Genomic DNA, 19,148 nt, shown 5'->3' on the forward strand with positions numbered 1-19,148 from the left:
TGGATGCTTCTGTAGACAAACGCACTCAAACTGCATTTTATCCAAACCAACTTAATTAGTCACGCTTTGATTCTGGACATTACGATTGGTTTATCTAGAAGGATGAGTCTGCCACACGCTGATGCCGTTTCTGTTTTTTGTCCAGTTGTCTTATCTCAGAGAGCAAAGCAGTCAGAAAAGAGGGCTGGCTGACGGAACGATTGAGGTCAACCACAACTTTGAGAACGCCCCCAGCACCAATGGAAAGGTGAGTTCCCCACTGTGCTACCGGGACATGGGCACAGCAGACCCACGACCACTGGTGGCAGCCAGAAGCATTTATCACAATGTTTTAAAGGGACAGAGTTGCTCTCAAGGGCTGTTTCTCAACCGTCTCACAAATGCTGTGGTGCAGTGTGACAGCTGTCCCATTTGCCTCTGCTTACCCCGTGACTCTAGACTGGGTTCTGCCGGGTTTGTGGTGCTCATTGATGTAGTGTTGAAACGCAGCAGCATAATTGTTCGGTGACTCCATCACTGCTGGCTTTCTTAAGTTCAAACGATTTCAGGGGTCCCCAAATCCAGGCCTGGAGGGCCGGGGTCCTGCTGCTTTTCCAGAAACTTGCCTTATTTGCTGCCGATTACCTGGATCAGGTGTGTTTAGCCAATAAGGAGCTTCGATGGCTGGTTGCTTGGAAAAGGACACCGGCCCTCGAGGCCTGGATTTGGGGCCCCGTGATCTAAACTGTTGTCCGGTTCATGATGCCTGAGATACAGCAGCTTTCATGCTCCTTACAGAGACATAGAAGGCTAAGGCAACAACAAACACAAAGCAATAAGTAAAAGTGTGACCAGCTGGAAGACAGAAATGTAACGAGGCAGCAGGTCAAACAGTCGTCGTTCAATTAATCAGATCTGCCCTTTTTCAGCGATCATCCGATGGCTCGCTGAGCCAAGAAGAGGAGTCGGGCTCTGCCTTTGGGAAGGCAGGAGATCTCCAAGAGGTGGTGGACCGCCAGGCCGCTGATTTGGGCCAGATGAAGGAGCGCATGGCTGCTATGGTTTCCCGAATCAGTGAGCTGGAGGAGGACCTGGACACGGCCAGAAAAGACCTCATCAAGTCGGAAGACATGAGCACCCGCCTGCAGAGAGACCTCAGAGAGGTCCGTATGCGGCTCCAAAGCCAGGAAAACCTTATCAATGTGTTCTAGCTTGAATCTGTGTTCTGGAGACCCGTAGCAGAGTGACAGGAATGCACGCTGTTGGCGGTGCTGCTGCTGATGCGAGTTCACACATGTGAATGTTTCTGTGATCAGTCAATGGCGCAGAAGGAGGACATGGAGGAGAGGATCACCACGCTGGAGAAGCGCTACCTGGCAGCTCAGCGGGAGGCCACATCTGTCCACGACCTCAACGACAAGCTGGAAAATGAAGTGGCCAACAAGGAGTCTCTGTTCAGACAAGTATGTCCTGAACTCCAGCCCAGAACTCCTCAAAGAGGAACCAGCAGTCCATTCAATACCGATCAAATACCTAGTCTAGATATTCTAGCTCATAGCCCTTTCTGCCCTTTCTGGGGATGTTGATGTTTGAGTCTACAGATCTCAGCTGCAGGTCTTAGGGTGATTCTAGTGAATTCTTGCTGCATTCAGACTCTTCGGCACAGCGGCCTCTGAACGGAAGGCCTTGAAGACACGGGCCTGTTCTGCTGTCTGCAGAGGCCTTCCTTCAGTTCTTTTCATCATTCTTCTTTGTGGCATCTTAAATGGCCTCTTTTTTCCCTTTTCCTGCCCACTCCACCCTCCCCCCGTTCTTCACCCCATCTTCCGTATCCTTTTGTCACCCCACCCTTTATTCTTTTTTTTCTCCACTAGGCTGAGGAAAGAAACCGGCAGCTCCAGGAGAAGCTGGAACTGGCTGAACAGAAACTGCAACAGACCATTCGCAAGGCGGAGACTCTGCCTGAGGTGGAAGCGGAGTTGGCGCAGAGGGTCGCCGCCCTCACAAAGGTACCAGCACCTGTCCATCAGAAGGAAGCTGGGGTTCTGACAGTGTGAATATTATACCCATCCGTTCTTAAGAGCATATTTTTCCTCTTCTGATGTACCAGTGCTCTATAGAGGCTTTAGTTGATCACTTTGTTAAATAGAATCAGCTTTCTCTGGTTTTCTATTGAAGACAAGTTTTTTCTCCAGTGTGTCTGGTGAGCAGATGACCTGATGTTCTCTGGTGCTGCGTCCACACCGGGCTCAGAAACGTCCGTTCGAGCGACTGACTCCAATGAAAAGCCCATGTAAACACACGTTAATGCACGTTTTGGGCTTCTGCGGTCAAAACTGGCATTCACACACTGCTATGCAAGTTTTTAAGTCCGTTTTCAGGCTCTACGTACACAACGCGCCACAACTGAACACACTGTGAAAAGTAAACCCGTTTGAAAAATCAGGAATCTGGCTTTGGTAGTGACGTATGGATAGCATCCTTTTCAAAACACAGAAGTACAAATTGGCTGAAAATTGAGAGCTGAGGAGAAATTAATGATTGCGGTTTGTGCCCGGCTGGAGTTCTATGGCGATTTTCCAAAAAAATAAATAAATAAAAGCTGTGAAATGAAAGGCCTGGAGGCAAGATTCACAATATTTTCACCGCTTTGACATTCCACACCAAGCCTCTTCTCACCGTGAGTACATGCCATAGTATTGCATAGTGTCAGTCTAGTGTGAACACCATATGCACGTTCAAGAACACACCACACGAGATAAATAAATGAGAAGATGACATCACAGCAGGAGAACCGTCAGCAAAACGAACGAGGCCAAAATCTCTTATAAGGCTAAAAAATATTTCAAAATCCACTAAGGCAAGCAAAAGACACACGCCAGGCATATCCAAATGAAGTTTGACATTATTATGGGATGGCCACAGGACCTACGGCTGCACTACCGTTTTGTGGCAAAGTCTGAAATTTCAATTGTCAATTTTAACACAATATGGGAAAGAAAACACACACAGCACCAGGTTAAGTTCACAACAACAAAAGTTTCGTTGACCTTTGACCTCTGGAAATGGTTGCCATTACTCCCCGAGCATCGTTGGGAAGCTACCTGGGGGGGAAAAGTAAAGAAAATAAAAGGTGGTTTTAAAGTTTGTAGACTTTTCCAAAAGTGGCATTTATTCCCCTAATACTTATTATTACTTCATATGTAAGACACGAGTCGTTGGCTCAAGCCGAACAAAACTATATGACAGAAGATATTAACGTATTAGAAATGTGGGTGTGGTTAGCAGAAATCTCTGTCAAGGGAATCGTAAAATGTTGTTTTACCAATTTTCCTAAAAAATTACATAGACCCCCCCCCGCATGAAACGGTTGCTATGGAGATCAAGCTGACAGAAAACCTGCCATATTAGCCTGGAGGTTTTGTCCGTGTACATTTGTAGTTTGCTTCATGACTCCATTCCTGAAAGCATCAAAGTTAGGGAGGACGTCATTGATGAAGTCCATGAACGCGTTACCTTCCATTGTAGTGAACACAGGTGTGTTTGCTCTTTTGATGCCTCCTGCTGCCACTGCCTTCCTCTTTTTACAGCCACAGGAGACTCTTCCTTTCAGGGTCTGACATAAACAGGAAGAGGCTTATGGATAGCCGGCCCCAAAGGGCCCACTACTCGGTTAATTAAAAATAAAACACCATCCTGTGCAAAGTAAACAAAACAAATAAATCCTGAAAGAACTATTTCATAGCAGCCTTTCATAGAAACTCCTTATGCCTGGTTTTCAAGTTCAGCATAACCTTTAGTTCTGAGGAGGATTGGATTATTTTACTGTTCCATCATTTCTTTCTCTTTTGTTTTTTAAAAACACGTTAGTTTTAGTCATTTGATTATTTACGGAATGAGCTGAATAAATTAGTGTAGCATAGCTCTGTGGGGGGAGAAGCTTCACCTCCTCTCTTTGCTGTAAACTCTCAGCTGAAGTTTACATTCTCACAAAGATGGCCGAATTTTGTAAGCCAGGTCTGTGACGATTTCATGTTCCGACCCTGGAACGCCATATTACCAAAAACAAAGCTGCGATCATCTGTGTGCAGGCAGAGGAGCGCCATGGTAACGTGGAGGAGAGACTCAGGCAACTGGAGGCCCAACTGGAGGAGAAGAACCAGGAGCTGCTGCGGGTGAGCTCATTGGAGGAGTTCCTGTGGCCGCGTGTTTTGCGTGTGGACGGTAGAAAGGACGTATTTTGCTTTTACAGGCGCGTCAGCGGGAGAAGATGAACGAGGAGCACAACCGGCGTCTGTCTGAGACGGTGGACAAGCTGCTGTCAGAATCCAACGAGAGGCTGCAGCTGCACCTGAAGGAGAGGATGTCTGCTCTGGAGGACAAGGTGATGAGCCAACAGCATGCTCTGAACATTGACTGTATTTGAGACCTGGACAAAACAACCCCTCCCCCCTGCCGTTCCAAACAGGAAGTACCCGCTGGTTCCAAGAAGCCAAAATCCAAAATAACCACTCCTGCTCGGATGCCTTTATTTTAACATCTTCTTGCTAATCCTAATGTTTTTTTTCATATTATATACACTCCTATTCTCGTTATTAAAGCAGATGCCTCAGTAAAAGCGCGTGGTTCCCGCTAACCCCCAGGTTCCCCCTGAGCCACTTTCAGTGGAAGGGGAGACTTCAAACAGAGGCGACAGTTGTTGCTTTAGAAATCTGGACTGACCAATCACTGCCCTCTGGCTCCAAGATGGCCGCGCTGGCGTTGGAAGTGAGGCCTTTCTGTGGATGACGTCACACTCGCTCCGTCCAGGACTCTGATACAGTCAATGGTGTCCTCTCTGCCAAAGCAATGACCTCAGTGTTTGACCGTCTACCTGTCTCCCTCAGAACACTCTGATTAGAGAACTCGATCACATGAAGAAGCTGATTGAAGAGTCTCATCACGAAAAGGTATGAAAACATGACTGTTTTGTAGTTGTCAGGTTAAATGTGCTCATTACTGTAACCCCCTTTAGATCATAAATGTAACTGTAACTGTTTTACTGACATCATTAAAAAGCTCAATGTTTCAACAGCTCAGCCAGTACGTTCATTTAACAGCTCAAGGTGCAGATTTACTGATGAAAAGAACGCAAACCCGGCCTTTGAGGAAGACGGAAAGCTCTGCTGAGAATCGGTCTGATTTTTGGCTTCTTTTTAACCAAAAGTGTTGATCTATAACGCCTCCAAAGAGGCCTAAGCAGAGTGTGAAACAACGCCAGTGAAGCATTGGATCACCATTTCAGTGTGCTGAAAGAACCAAAAAAATTCAAAGGTTTTCTTCCATTCACGTGAAAGAAAAAGTTCAAACTCACTCAAGTGAAGAAGCATATGGTACAGACTGACGAACCAGAAGGTTAAAATACACAGAACAAGTCGTCTCAGGGAGCCCAAGGCAGCGATGAAAGTGAAATGCAATCAATGGTTTTAACAAACATTTAAACAGTACAAAACAGGGAAAGAGGGACCATGTCTGAGTCCTATTGAGTTGGATCCAAAAATCTATTGGTGGTGATGTAGTTGAGGGGTTTGCTGAAGCTGATGAGACGTACTTGAAGGTGTTAGTATCAGGATCTCAGGATCATGTTGTTGGGTAGCTCACCATCAAATTGAGGATCAGACACAACACAAAAAATAACCTGACTTAGAAAGGGTCTAGGAATAGAGAAATCAGTTGAAAAAAAAGCAAACCAGTTATTTCACTTCTTAAATAGCTCACATTAGCCATCAGTATTTTACAAAGCAGGAAAAACAATATGTCAACAATGTGTCAAAGTTTCTAATTTGATGAAAGTTTTAAATCATATGTACTCTGAAGTTACATGTTACTTTTATCCTGTCATCAATCAAAATAAAGATAAATCAAATTAAACATTCAAACGTTACACAACATGTTAATTCTATCCTTTACAAAAGCAAAGTGACCATTTTGGCATCATGGAAAGAAAAGTAACAACAGTTCAAAGTGGACAATTAAACTCAAAGTTAATTTCTTTATATAGCGCCTTTCATTTGAGTTAAAAACACAAAGCGCTAACATAAGAACAGATAAAATAATCATAAATAATGAAAATTAATAACAGAAAACGCAGACACACACACAGATGGGACCCCTCCCTCACCAGATTCCTCCCTCCACCCACCCGGGTCCCCCAGTAGAACCCTGAACAAACAAAGAACTGCAGCTAAAAGAACACAAGAAAGAAATTGACCTAAACATAAAAGGCTTTGGCTTGAATTTGTCCGACTACATTAACACAATTAAACCACTCACTCACTCACTCACTCACTCACTCACTCACTCACTCACTCACTCACTCACTCACTCACTCACTCACTCACTCACTCACTCACTCACTCACTCACTCACTCACTCACTCACTCACTCACTCACTCACTCTGTTTATTCCCTTTCGGGGTCACGGGGGTGCTGGAGCCTATCCTGGCCACTTACGGGCGAAGGCAGGGGACATCCTGGACAAGTCGCCAGTTTGTCGCAGGGCCACAATCACACACACACTCACACTCACACCTATGGACAATTTAGAGTTCCTAATTGACCTATGAAGCATGTTTTTGGGAGGAAGCCGGAGACTCCGGAGAGAACCCACGCATGCACGGGGAGATCATGCAAACTCCACACAGAAAGGTCCCCCAGCTGGGACTTGAACCATGCTGTCATGTTGTGTGTTAGGAGGAAAGAGAACGGTAATAAAAGAAGGCTCCCCCCAGAATAAATACTATTGACTCTTTATTAACCCACTCTGGAGAATCTAAGGGTCCAAACGGGGAAGTAAACCCTGAAGGAGGATCCACCTTCTGTCCCCCGCGCTTCTGACCACGGTCGGAAAGGAAAAAAAGTCATCCCTGGAAAGTTTCAACACCACGCTCTGCCATTTCGCTGGGAGTTTTTTCAAAAACCGCCCGTTTGCGATAAGAGCCCTTGAGTTTGGCCTGAATAGAGCTGTCACCCCCAATATGAATCCAATCGGTGACCTGCTTCCCTTCCACTGACTGGTCTCAGCAGCATCGTCCACCATGGTTGATGACGTTTGTCAGTTGAAGATGGGTTCTGCCAAATAAGGACTTTGTTTGTGAAATGTGTTTAACTCTTAGGAGCAGCTCCTCATCCAAATTGAGACCATGAGAGCAGAGAATGAGATCGGCAGGAGCAACTCCTCCCTCCACGGGTCAGCCAGTCGACGGAGAGCATTCACTCCACGATGAAGCCTGCGGCGCCTTCTTAGTGTTCTGGTTTTGTGTGTTTGTAGGCGCTCTCAGCTGGGCAGCACCCCAGATTTCAGGTATCCAGTGTCTGCGTCCTCCATGATGGACGGCAACTCCGACAGCTTTGGCAGCGCTCTAGTTCTGAGACGACCTCAGAAAGGGAGGATGGTGGCGCTCCGAGACGAGCCGTCCAAGGTGAGCTTTGACACGCTCCTGTCACATACTGTGTGCGTTTGTCCTGAGCTGATAACACGACGAAAGTGACTGGTGGCGAAGAGCTGCTCTTCTGCAGGGGGGGTCTTTGTCACAGCCTTTGTGTTGTCTCTCCTGTTTCCCTCCAATGTTTGAGCTCTCTGATGGTTTTCTTCTTCTTCTTCTCTGCTTCTTTCTGTTTGCTTCCGCTGTGGACACCAGCGACATGTAAGTCCATGTGCTTGTGGCCTGTGTGCTTGAATATTTACTGCCCCGTTTATCTCAAACTCTCGTCCTTCCGCTTCTTCATTCTCGCATCCTTCCTGCTTCACTCCACTCACGACCTTCTCGGGGTTCTGTGCTCATGTCCTCGGCGCTGCAGGTGCAGACGCTGAACGAGCAGGAGTGGGAGCGCATGCAGCAGGCGAACGTGTTGGCTAACGTGGCGCAGGCCTTCGAGAGCGACATGGACGTGTCTGACCTGGAGGAGGACCGGGAGATGATGTTCAACTCTGTGGACCTGCTGTCCCCTGCTGGTCAGGCCGATGCACAGACGCTGGCCTTGATGCTGCAGGAGCAGCTGGATGCCATCAACAATGAAATCAGGTACCAGCAGCCGCCTGCAGCGCCGACCACGCCCCGAACGCAGACCTGCACTGAGCTCCTCCCTCTGCTGCTGGCAGGATGATCCAGGAGGAGAAGGAGAGCACCGCCATCCGAGCAGAGGAGATCGAGTGCAGGGTGGGCAGCGGCGACAGCATCGGAGGGCGCTTCCGCTCCCTGAGCTCCATCCCGCCCTCTCTGTGTGCCGGCTCCTCGTTGGGCGGCTCGCCGCCCAGCTCGGGTCACTCCACCCCCAGGCGCATTCCTCGCAGCCCCAACAGAGAACTGGACCGGATGGGCGTCATGACCTTGGTATTGTCCTTCCCCTCCTAGTTGAGCTGCTCTGTAAATGTAGTAGAGATGCTGACTGTTAACACCCCCTCCCCAATCATTGGGGCTGTTAGCATTAACATGCATGTGTAACCATCTGTGTATTCTGCCCCCCGCTGCCCCACAGCATTATTGCTATGACCCTTACATCATGCAGAGCTGGCTCTCCCAGCAGACACTAACTTACTTGCCATATGGCGCCTCTGGCTTCAGCCCCCCGCCTAACACCTGTGGCTTTGCCCCACACTCTCAGGTACCTGCAGACCCCCCCCCCCCCCCCCCCCAGTCCCCCGGGGTGGGTGCAGCCCCGTCTCTTCCTGTCTCCTCTGCTCCTTTTTACGAGATTGAAGGCGTGTTTTCTCCTCCATCCTCCTCCGTCAGATCAGACAAATGAACAGTGAGTCTTCAAAGAGGCTTCATTCAAACCAGACGTCTGCATAGCTTTAAGAGCCAAACGGCCACAAACAATTAAGGAAAACTTCAAAGGAACTGTGCTTTTATTATTAACTTTTCCCTCAGACGGTCCTGCTAAAATCCTCCATTATGTCTCAGAGTTCCCTCTCTGTGACGCTGTCCACCTTTCATGGCCTCACTGTGAAACTTAAGGTTTTATTCTTACGGCGCATTGGGTTCTGCGTCCTGATTGGCTGTAGATGAATCAATCTTCTCCCTGTCGTGTCTCCTGCACAGAATACATTCAGTTGACCACATTTACATAAATCTTTGACTGTTTTCAATCTATAATCCCGGACTCATTCAAGGTTTGAACTTTGAGAATTTAAACAAGAGAGAAGAGAGTGAAAATGTCTGAGAAACGTGGAGAACATGTGTAGTCAGGACTTTTATAGCCTTAAAGCATCTGAAATAATTGAGAAAAACAAAAGACGACTAAGATAAGGGAACAGTGTACATAAAAAAGATACTGACTGGCCTGATAGTAAGTTTGTTGTGGTTCTTCCTTTAATATTTGAGGCCTCAACATGTTGTGTTTATGGGTGTGAAGGCAGCAGCCAGAGTGTGCTTGAGCTTTCAGGTCTGTAGTGTCAGTTTAAATTCTCAAAGATGCTGCCTCTTATTTGTTTTGCCACAAAGCAGCAGTTATGTATGGCGTTCCATGGCTACCATTAGTTGAACGACCGCAAAAAGAACTGAGCGAGTGTTTTCAGGAGCTGAGTGAGGAACCTTACAGCCACATAAGCACAATGCTAACCGAGTGACCCCGCATTTTACAACTGCATGGCTGCAAACCTGACTGCGCGGCGCTCCGGCGCTCGCTGGGTTTGCGCGCAGTGAACAAGAACAGCCCCGCTGCACTTCCTGACCTTGTTCTTGGCCGTTGGTTAATGTTTTAATCCACGTTACATCCGCCGTCTGGCCAATCTGATCAACCAGAGAGGTTACCGCCCAAACACGCCCCCTAAACACTGCTTACAGGAGCGCCGCGCAGTCAGGATGGCAACAGTGCAGTTGTAAAATGCGGGGTCGCTCGGTTAGCATTGCGCCTGCGTGGCTTTGCGCTCGTTCAACTAATGGCAGCCATGGAACGCCATAGGTATGCATCTTTGAACCATTGGCGTTCTCATTCTTAAGCTGACACCAGGTTCGTGTCATAACTCTAGAGCCGTGAGGCTCTTTTGTGAGTCAGGACGGACATTTAGTCTCCTGCATCAACACTTGTTTGAAGGATTCCTTCCCTCATCCTCTGACGGCAGAATAGCAGAAGCTCACAGGGATCTTCATTTGCAGCTCTCAGGTTTATCTGAAGCTTCCTCTCATTGAGGTGCACTTTGAGCCTTTATTTCTGAGCGGATCCATGTGTGAACAGGGATCGACTGTGACGGCTCCTTCTGTCAGGGTTTTGAACACAGATACTAACCAGGTCTTTTCTGGCTCCAGCGTGATTACAGGCAGAAGTTAAGAGTTGTGTTGAGGAAAGCAGGGAGTGTGATCCTGCACACACACGGCCTGCATGCTTCGTCCAGACTGCTGCAGCTGCATGCGTCTGTGAGCAGACGGCTGCAGCTGCATGTCTCTGTGAGCAGACGGCTGCAGCTGCATGTCTCTGTGAGCAGACGGCTGCAGCTGCATGTCTCTGTGAGCAGACGGCTGCAGCTGCATGTCTCTGTGAGCAGACGGCTGCAGCTGCATGTCTCTGTGAGCAGACGGCTGCAGCTGCATGTCTCTGTGAGCAGACGGCTGCAGCTGCATGTCTCTGTGAGCAGACGGCTGCAGCTGCATGTGTCTGTGAGCAGACTGCTGCAGCTGCATGTCTCTGTGAGCAGACGGCTGCAGCTGCATGTCTCTGTGAGCAGACTGCTGCAGCTGCATGTCTCTGTGAGCAGACGGCTGCAGCTGCATGTCTCTGTGAGCAGACGGCACAGCTGCATATATCTGTGAGCAGCCGTCTGCAGCTGCATGTCTCTGTGAGCAGCCATCTGCAGCTGCATGTCTCTGTGAGCAGACGGCTGCAGCTGCATGTCTCTGTGAGCAGACGGCTGCAGCTGCATGTCTCTGTGAGCAGACGGCTGCAAGTCTCTGTGAGCAGACGGCTGCATGTCTCTGTGAGCAGACGGCTGCATGTCTCTGTGAGCAGACGGCTGCAGCTGCATGTCTCTGTGAGCAGACGGCTGCAGCTGCATGTCTCTGTGAGCAGACGGCTGCAGCTGCATGTCTCTGTGAGCAGACGGCTGCAGCTGCATGTCTCTGTGAGCAGACGGCTGCAGCTGCATGTCTCTGTGAGCAGACGGCTGCAGCTGCATGTGTCTGTGAGCAGACTGCTGCAGCTGCATGTCTCTGTGAGCAGACGGCTGCAGCTGCATGTCTCTGTGAGCAGACGGCTGCAGCTGCATGTCTCTGTGAGCAGACGGCACAGCTGCATATATCTGTGAGCAGCCGTCTGCAGCTGCATGTCTCTGTGAGCAGCCGTCTGCAGCTGCATGTCTCTGTGAGCAGACGGCTGCAGCTGCATGTCTCTGTGAGCAGACGGCTGCAGCTGCATGTCTCTGTGAGCAGACGGCTGCATGTCTCTGTGAGCAGACGGCTGCATGTCTCTGTGAGCAGACGGCTGCATGTCTCTGTGAGCAGACGGCTGCATGTCTCTGTGAGCAGACGGCTGCAGCTGCATGTCTCTGTGAGCAGACAGCTGCAGCTGCATGTCTCTGTAAGCAGACGGCTGCAGCTGCATGTCTCTGTGAGCAGACGGCTGCAGCTGCATGTCTCTGTGAGCAGACGGCTGCAGCTGCATGTCTTTGTGATCAGACGTCTGAAACAATCCAGCATGCGAGCTGCACCTCTGACCAGCAAAGAGGCTTGCCCCCATTACACGGACCTGTAGAAAAGGAGTCACATGGAACACAGAAGTCTGTTTTTCTGTGGTGTTGTATGTGCAGACAGACTTATGGTGTGAATGAGCGGGCTGCTGCGGCGCCGCCCTGCTGGCATACTTTGTGTCTGGAGTGCAGCTCTGCCCTGGGGGCTGATTGTTTTTGGAAAAGTGCACCGATTGCCCGTATGATCCGTTTGAGTTTGAAGCTGCTCCGTCTGTTCTGCTTCGTGACGGTCAGGAGTTCAGCAGCCTGTTTGTCTGCAGCAGAAAGACCTTTTTTATGTTGGTTTTAAGGAAAAAAATAAAAGAAGTGAGGTTTACAGATTTTGGTCTTTAATAAGGACTCTGTTGTACGTCTCAGCGGATTTGAGTAAAATAAGTGAACCCCCTCCGTGATTCCTGTAGGGAAAAAGTGGGAAATGCAGCACAAGTTCAGTCCTAAACTGAATGTTTGCTCCCTCCTGGGTTTCTCCTTCCTGTTTCCTTTTATAGCTGTGTAATCTCTTCCCCGGCCTGGCCCCTCCGTCTGTGGAGGGAAGGAAACGACTGATTGGGTATTTCCCCCCTGAGGCAAAGAAAGTCATGGAAATGTGGTGCTTTATGTGCTCTAATGCCAGGTTTGTGAGGAATGTGGTGGAAAGACCCCCCCCCCCCCCCCCCCCCCCCCTCTGTGCACAGACCAAACCTTCAGGTGTTTTACTGGAGAAGGCTCCTCCTCCAGGCCTTCGGACCAGCTCCGTCTTTTGAACCCGGCTGCACCCATCCCTCCTCCTCCAGAGTGACGTGCTGCAGCTCTGAACGCTTTAGGAACGAACTCTTTGTGTGTCTCTTGGTGTGTCTCTGCGTTTGTGTTCTTTGTTCCTCTGCTGACGTCTCACTAACTGCTTTGTCTCCTTTCTCCATTTTCTGCCTCTCGTCAGCCTAGTGACTTGCGCAAGCACCGCAGGAAGGTAAACCAACAACAGCCTGCAGACCAGAGTGAAATGTTTTTACCCCCACAGTCTGTTCATCCTGTGACGCCCCCATCTACTCTTCAAGTTTACGTTGTGTCCCAATTCCTTCCCTACACACCATATAGTGTACTCGCCATTTTGTAGTGCTGTCCAAATCCAAAATCCCAAAATCCAGAGCCCTGGAAATTTCCCAGAAGTCCCAGCGTTCATCGATGCTCACTGGATCGGTTTATATAGACCACAATGCACTGTGTCGGAACAAAAAGTATTTAAATGTAGTTTTTCTCATAAACATTTTTATTTTTAGAAAACATCATAAATAATCGTCACAAGATGCTCATCTCAATTAGATTCTACCTTTGTGAAATCAATGACGTCGTATCCGCCGACTAGTGAGCATGGCGTCCGAATTGCTTTTAAAATCCAGGGCACTACATGGTGCCCCACTATCTAGTTTTTTTTATAGTTATGGGTTAGGCCGGGAATACGGACACAGCCATAGATTCAGACAGCACTACAAAATGGCAAACGCACTATGTAGTCCACCATGTAGAGAGTAGGAACGCTACTCACTACTCAACCTTTGGTTGGTAGCGTTCCTACTCTCTACATGGTGGACTACATAGTAAGGAAGGAATTACCGTGATTGGGTTCATATCTCTCTGATTGTTTTGCCATTTTTCTTTCTTACGGAGCCTTTGAGAAATAAAACAACCTTTGCCACATACTCGCCAAAATGAAAAAGCCATCTTGAATTTTATTTAAAACAAAAACTTGCCTTTAATACCAGCTCCAGGTGGAAACTTCTCCTAAGGATTCTGATCGGTTACCTCCTCACCTCCTGAGTTTTGTTGGGAAGCATCGTGGGGAAAAAATATTGGTTTTAAAGTTTGTACATTTTGAATGGCGTTTGCAAAAGTGGGATTTCCTTGTTCCTCGCACATTATCAACCTGAATATAATGCAAATTGAATGCATCAGTCTTTAGCTCAAGCTGGGTTAGGGTCCAGGCAGGGGGAGCGGCACCATCGTATGGTCATTTGTACGGTTAGCTGAGATGCGCGACTTCCTTTAACGCTTAAGAGGAGAACCCACACTTTGCTTTCCCTGAATAACACGCTCTTTGACCTTCTGTAACCTTTCAAACATGAGCGTGATCAACGTGAATCCTCTAAATCTGTCAGAATTCTTCAGAATGCGAGTTACGGTATTGGAAGGAACGTAAATGCTGGAGCTAAAGTTCATCAGAGTTCATCAGAAACGGACGCTCGTCAGCCGACGCGGACGTCCCACCGTCCCTTTGCTAGCTTACAGCCCCTCACACCACTAGCCCTAACATAAGTGGTACATAAAGAAAGGCTACCAATATTAGAGCTATCCAGCTGTAGACTTTTGAGCCAACTAGCTCACAGGGAATGATGGGATATCAGGAGAGGCGGACCTCTGCCCGCTCGGATGACGTACATGTGTGTCTGATAGTGGATGCATGGGACTCCAGCGGAGCAGGGAGGCTCTGGCCCCGCCTGTTTCAGCTTTTTCAAGCTGCTTTTTTGGTCTGCTGCTGATTCAATACTCAGAAATGCAGTTTTAATCAAATTCTTTTACTCATATCCTCCGGCATGAGGAAAAACGCTACAAAAACATTTTCATTGGAGTGGGTCTTCAAAGTGGGTCTTCTGTCCTTATAGGGGAAAATAACATCCCATCTTTTCAAACCGTAGGTGACTTTTTTTGTTCTGGTTTGTTTTCATAGTTCTGTTCTGGTGCTCTCTGTGTTGATGTCACGTGTTCTTCAGCTGTGATGGAAACACTGAACCTGAACCTGTTTCTTGTTTTTTCTGCCATTGCTCAGTCCTCTCAGGACGACAAAGCCACGATTCGATGTGAAACCTCGCCTCCCACCACTCCTCGCTCCATGCGCCTGAACAGGGAGACAGGCCACGCCTCCAGCCATGAAGACATAAGAGACATCCGAGGGTGAGGCCTGCCTGCGCTTGCACTCGCTGCTCCTTGGTTTGTCTGGAAAGGCAGGCTAATCACCCGCTGGGTCTTGCTTCTGCAGTCTGAGCAGCCTGCAGGACGGTCAGGGCAGCAACCCCAGCAGCAGCAACAGCAGCCAGGACTCCCTCAACAAGGCCGCCAAGAAGAAGAGCATCAAGTCTTCCATTGGACGCCTGTTTGGGAAGAAGGAAAAGGGCCGGCCCAGCCTTCCCGGCAAGGATGTGCCAAGCCAAGGTTAGAGCTGAGGCTTCACTCCATCACAGTGCTTAGTTTTCACAGGATCAGCAGAAAGCCCGGCTGTGCTTTTGTTTTGGTTTGAATGAGTTGCTGCCGTCCGTCGTCCTGCTAAAGCTCTGAATGTTCCCAGCTGGCACCCCTGAGGCGGAAGGATCTCCAAAGGAAGGCCTCGGGATGGGCTCGCTCGGAGGACCGGCAGAGAAGAACCGGAAGCTGCAGAAGAAGTGAGTGCAGATCGGAACCGACAACACAAACGGACACAAAGTGGTGCCGGTTTCAACAACATGGCCTCAAATAGAAGCCGTGGTAGTGAAAGGGATCCGGAGCGTCTCCAAGGCTTCCCCATGGCATCACGCCAACGTGACGGCGACCTGCTCCACTCATTAGAAGAGCTGCACCTGAGCTGCCTCACTGCAAACATCTGCTGCAGAAATGCAAGAGTAAAGAAGGAATAGTAGAAAAACTGGACCCATGTGATGCTACAATCCGTGACAATTCATGTTAGAACACATCATGTGTAAACAGGCATGATGGAGTCACACATCCATGAACGTTGTTGTGACCAACTTTCTTCTTGTTTTGGGGTTTTTTGTCTGAACTTTTTCAGGTTAGTTTCATGCCGTCCTGGTTTCTAGAAAGGTCCTGCTGTGTTTCAGAGACGTAGATCTGAAGATGCTGCCTCCACCCGCCTCATCTGCTTCTCCCCAGTATTCAAACTCAACATTCAGCTTCCTTGCATTATTTAGCAGCGGAGGCTCTGGATGGTTCTGCTTCCACCGTAGAGCAGGCCCGCCTCACGCTTCTCCCCCCCCCACACCACCACATTCACTGCCGTCTCCTCACCTCATCCCACCGCTAGGCGTTTCCATCCCAAATCACTGACTGTTTGCCATCGTTTTGAGTTCTCCACCACAGCTGTACTTTTGCTTCTGTTCATTCTCTGTTTCTTTGTCAACATCCTTACAATTGTTTTTGTTTTTCACCACCTTCTTCTCATTCCATGTGTAGTCCAAAGACGGGGTAAGTTGGCTCCCATTGTTTAGCCTTATCTTCTTCTTTTCCTTTCCCTGGGCTTCATGTTAGCCGTCAGGACCCCAAACATGTGTCCCCCTGATTGCCTGACGGCGTCTCCATGCCGCTCTTCACCCTGCTTTCCCACACAGGAGCTTAACTAACAGCAGAGTGCTTGCGCTGAGTTTTAGTGGGTGAAACCTTTCCCTTTGGAGCATGTTGTTGGCGTGCACTGCAACGCCGGCGGAGACCGGTCCCTCCTCACAAAGATCTAGGAACGTTTCTGCGCACAGTCTCAATTATTGAAGCCTCCGAAGGTCGGGCTTCATCTTAGCGACAGACTTAGTGCCTCATTTACTGGTGATACGCGTTTCTGACGGTTGGTCAGAATCCGTGGTTCTGCCCATGACCAGCTGAGAATGTGCATGAAGTGAATATGTAGGGGTTGATGGTCGACGAAGTGTGCGTTATCAGAATTAACGTGCTTTGTGACGGTTGCTTCCACGAAGCGCGTTTATTCTGATAACACACACTTTGGAGGTGATTAATCTGCTTATACCATGGTCACTCACAAAAGGAACTAATTTTTTAAGCGTGCATTATGACTTTGTAACCCTTGTGCTATCCTAAGCACTTTAACATTGGGAGTTGGGTCATCTAGACCCACTAGACAGTGTTCTGAACCTTTCTCCTTCAATGATTTGTGATCTTCACTGGTGTCCATGGATTACATGAAATCTTTCCACCTTCATCCACCTTTGTCATGGTAGGGAGAACACGTGCATGTTAGGATTGGGTCATCTGGACCCCATACGATAGCACAAGGGCTGATGCACACCCAGCAGCCAATCAGAATCAAGTATCCACCCGGACCATGGTATAAGCTGTGTTCTTCCAGCGTTCTCTGTCCTGAACTCTTCCTCTGGTGCATGCTAGGATTAGAGGAATGCCTTCCGTCTGAACTGGACTCTAAACGTATTGGTTCTGAGAGAAATCCAGCACCTTAAACCCCCGCTGTAGCGCCCCGGCGTTTCATCTCGTGCTGTGTTTGTAGACTAGTGCATTTTCTAAGACCTTTGAATGTCATGCTGCTGAAACGTCCCCGTGGGTTTGAGTCTTCTTGGGTTTCCTTCTTCAGATTGCATGTGGGGCCATGCCTTTGGTTTGTGCTCAGGTGAACTTTATGGAGTGGGCACATGGATGGTACCGGGCTCTAGTTGTGGCTGCCTTAGTGTTCGTGTTGTGGGACGGGTGAACGCTCCCTGGGCTCTAACATTTTTCTGCCTCACAGGCATGAGTTACTGGAAGAGGCTCGCCGGCAGGGCCTGCCCTTTGCCCAGTGGGACGGACCCACTGTTGTGGCCTGGCTGGAGGTACGAAACCTTTCACTTTGAAAACGTGTCTGCATGTGTAGCGTTTGTCCAGCTCACCTGAGCCCGTCTTTCCTGAACCCTCAGCTGTGGGTGGGCATGCCGGCCTGGTATGTGGCCGCCTGCCGTGCAAACGTGAAGAGCGGAGCCATCATGTCGGCTCTGTCGGACACAGAGATCCAAAGAGAGATCGGCATCAGCAACCCGCTGCACCGCCTCAAACTACGTCTGGCCATCCAGGAAATCATGTCCCTCACCAGCCCCTCGGCCCCACCCACCTCCAGAACGGTACGGACTTTTCTAGACCCTTATCCTCCATTCAGCATGATATTCACACCAAATTAACATTTTACTGTTGGCGCTCTGTTTATGGAGGAGCGGTTTCTTTATGCTAACCCGTAACGGACCGTTTCTTCCTGATACTTTATCCATCCTACCCTCTTTCTGCCTGTCATCCCTGCTGTCTTTTGGCACTCTTGTGGTTGGGGTGTTAACCGCTCAGAACACAGGAAACGTCTGGGTCACACACGAAGAAATGGAGAGTTTGGCGGCCACGCCCCCTACGGTCAGTTAACCCGCAGTAGTTAGCTGGACGTTGGTAGTTAGCGGTGACCGCTGTGTCTGGTTTCATGTTGTCTGCATGTTTCAGTGCAGCGGCACTCCTGCTGTGATCTGTGTGTGTTCAAAGGAAAACCCCCACCATGTCAATGATTAGACCTTCAGGGGCTTTAGTAAACTCTTTTGATAATCAGTTTGCACCAAATTATGCTTCTTGGTAACAATTTATGGTTTATTTTTTTTAATTAGACACATCTGAGGTATTTCTCTGCATGCTAGCTGTTATTGTTTTGTCGTCACTTTCTTTAGTTTGTTTTTTTCTCCTCTTCCACTGTGAGCTTCTCTAACCCGACTCTGCTGCCTCACTAACCCCACACCTTTCTGTTCTTCTCACCATGCCCACTCTAACCGCGCTAACACCAGGAGGATGACGAGGGTAGCTGGGCTCAGGTTTGCACCCAAAAGCCTCACCTCTGCTAACATTTTACAGAGTTTTGCTGAAGCTGGACTGACTTTGAAGTGCTTCTTCTAGAAGGTGTTGCCTTTTTCACGTTAACTAACAAATGCCTTCAGAACAAGCATTTTCACAGTGGGCCTGTACTTCCGCAGCAAACCCACCCAAAGGTTTTCGAGCTTTTCTCTTCACTTTTTTTGCATCTAGATGAGGTCAGGGAGGGAACACGGTGTGAGTCTGATGACAGGATCGCCTTTAGCAAAAATGACCACGGTGTGATTAAAAAAACAACAACATAATATTTTAAAAATTCCAAGAGAGAACATCTGGAAACACGTATGTGAATGTCGCATAACATACAGACAGCATACAGACAGACGACTTTCTACTTTTGTGCAGATGAAAACTCATCTCTAGCTGCGTCTCCAGTGGCTCTAAAATTGTGCAAATTGGATTAGGGACAATAAATTGATCGAACGGAAACGCAACAATTTTTAAAAACAGTTTCTGCGCTTGGAGGAGGTGGTTTTTGAGGCTTAAATTGACATATTTCACAAAGCGGCAGTGGAAACACTCATTAAATGAGTCACATGACCAACAACCAGATGGCGATGCACTTTTTGGTAGGAACTGGCAACCTTGGGCGCTGCACAGCGTCCCACAGCTCATCAAAGGACGGCATGTGAAATGCTGGTTGGTAAAATCACCAACCAGCATTTCACAAAATGGCTTCATCCGTAGACCCTCCCACATGTAAGGAGCTCGCCGCTCCACGGCCTGAAGAAGACGCCGACGCGCTAGTGGCGTGGCAGAAATGTGAATGTATCTTAGGACTCCCTTGAAAAAGAGATTCTTAATCTCAATGGACAAT

At 48.6% G+C, this 19,148-nt stretch overlaps 1 protein-coding gene across 23 annotated transcripts in view; it reads left to right on the forward strand.

The window, feature by feature from the left end:
• Positions 1-19,148, forward strand: part of ppfia1 (PTPRF interacting protein alpha 1) — a 63,898-nt gene that overhangs the window by 34,144 nt on the left and 10,606 nt on the right. For 4 of the 23 annotated variants that reach the window (XM_078944896.1, XM_078944897.1, XM_078944894.1 and 1 more), the window contains 20 exons: positions 146-247; positions 909-1,142; positions 1,296-1,442; positions 1,854-1,988; positions 4,071-4,154; positions 4,232-4,363; positions 4,866-4,928; positions 7,134-7,207; positions 7,289-7,439; positions 7,819-8,042; positions 8,120-8,351; positions 12,615-12,644; positions 14,499-14,623; positions 14,709-14,881; positions 15,015-15,108; positions 15,893-15,904; positions 17,187-17,268; positions 17,353-17,553; positions 17,768-17,830; positions 18,247-18,273. In XM_078944896.1, coding sequence (XP_078801022.1) covers positions 146-247; positions 909-1,142; positions 1,296-1,442; positions 1,854-1,988; positions 4,071-4,154; positions 4,232-4,363; positions 4,866-4,928; positions 7,134-7,207; positions 7,289-7,439; positions 7,819-8,042; positions 8,120-8,351; positions 12,615-12,644; positions 14,499-14,623; positions 14,709-14,881; positions 15,015-15,108; positions 15,893-15,904; positions 17,187-17,268; positions 17,353-17,553; positions 17,768-17,830; positions 18,247-18,273 — 2,385 coding nt within the window. The remainder of the gene's footprint in view (positions 1-145; positions 248-908; positions 1,143-1,295; positions 1,443-1,853; positions 1,989-4,070; positions 4,155-4,231; positions 4,364-4,865; positions 4,929-7,133; positions 7,208-7,288; positions 7,440-7,818; positions 8,043-8,119; positions 8,352-12,614; positions 12,645-14,498; positions 14,624-14,708; positions 14,882-15,014; positions 15,109-15,892; positions 15,905-17,186; positions 17,269-17,352; positions 17,554-17,767; positions 17,831-18,246; positions 18,274-19,148) is intronic. The other 19 variants (XM_078944916.1, XM_078944914.1, XM_078944917.1 and 16 more) reach the window with 9 other exon arrangements.

Source organism: Oryzias latipes, chromosome 3, assembly GCF_053564925.1.
Source record: "Oryzias latipes strain Hd-rR chromosome 3, Olatipes_Hd-rR_3.1".
Lineage (NCBI taxonomy): Eukaryota > Metazoa > Chordata > Actinopteri > Beloniformes > Adrianichthyidae > Oryzias > Oryzias latipes.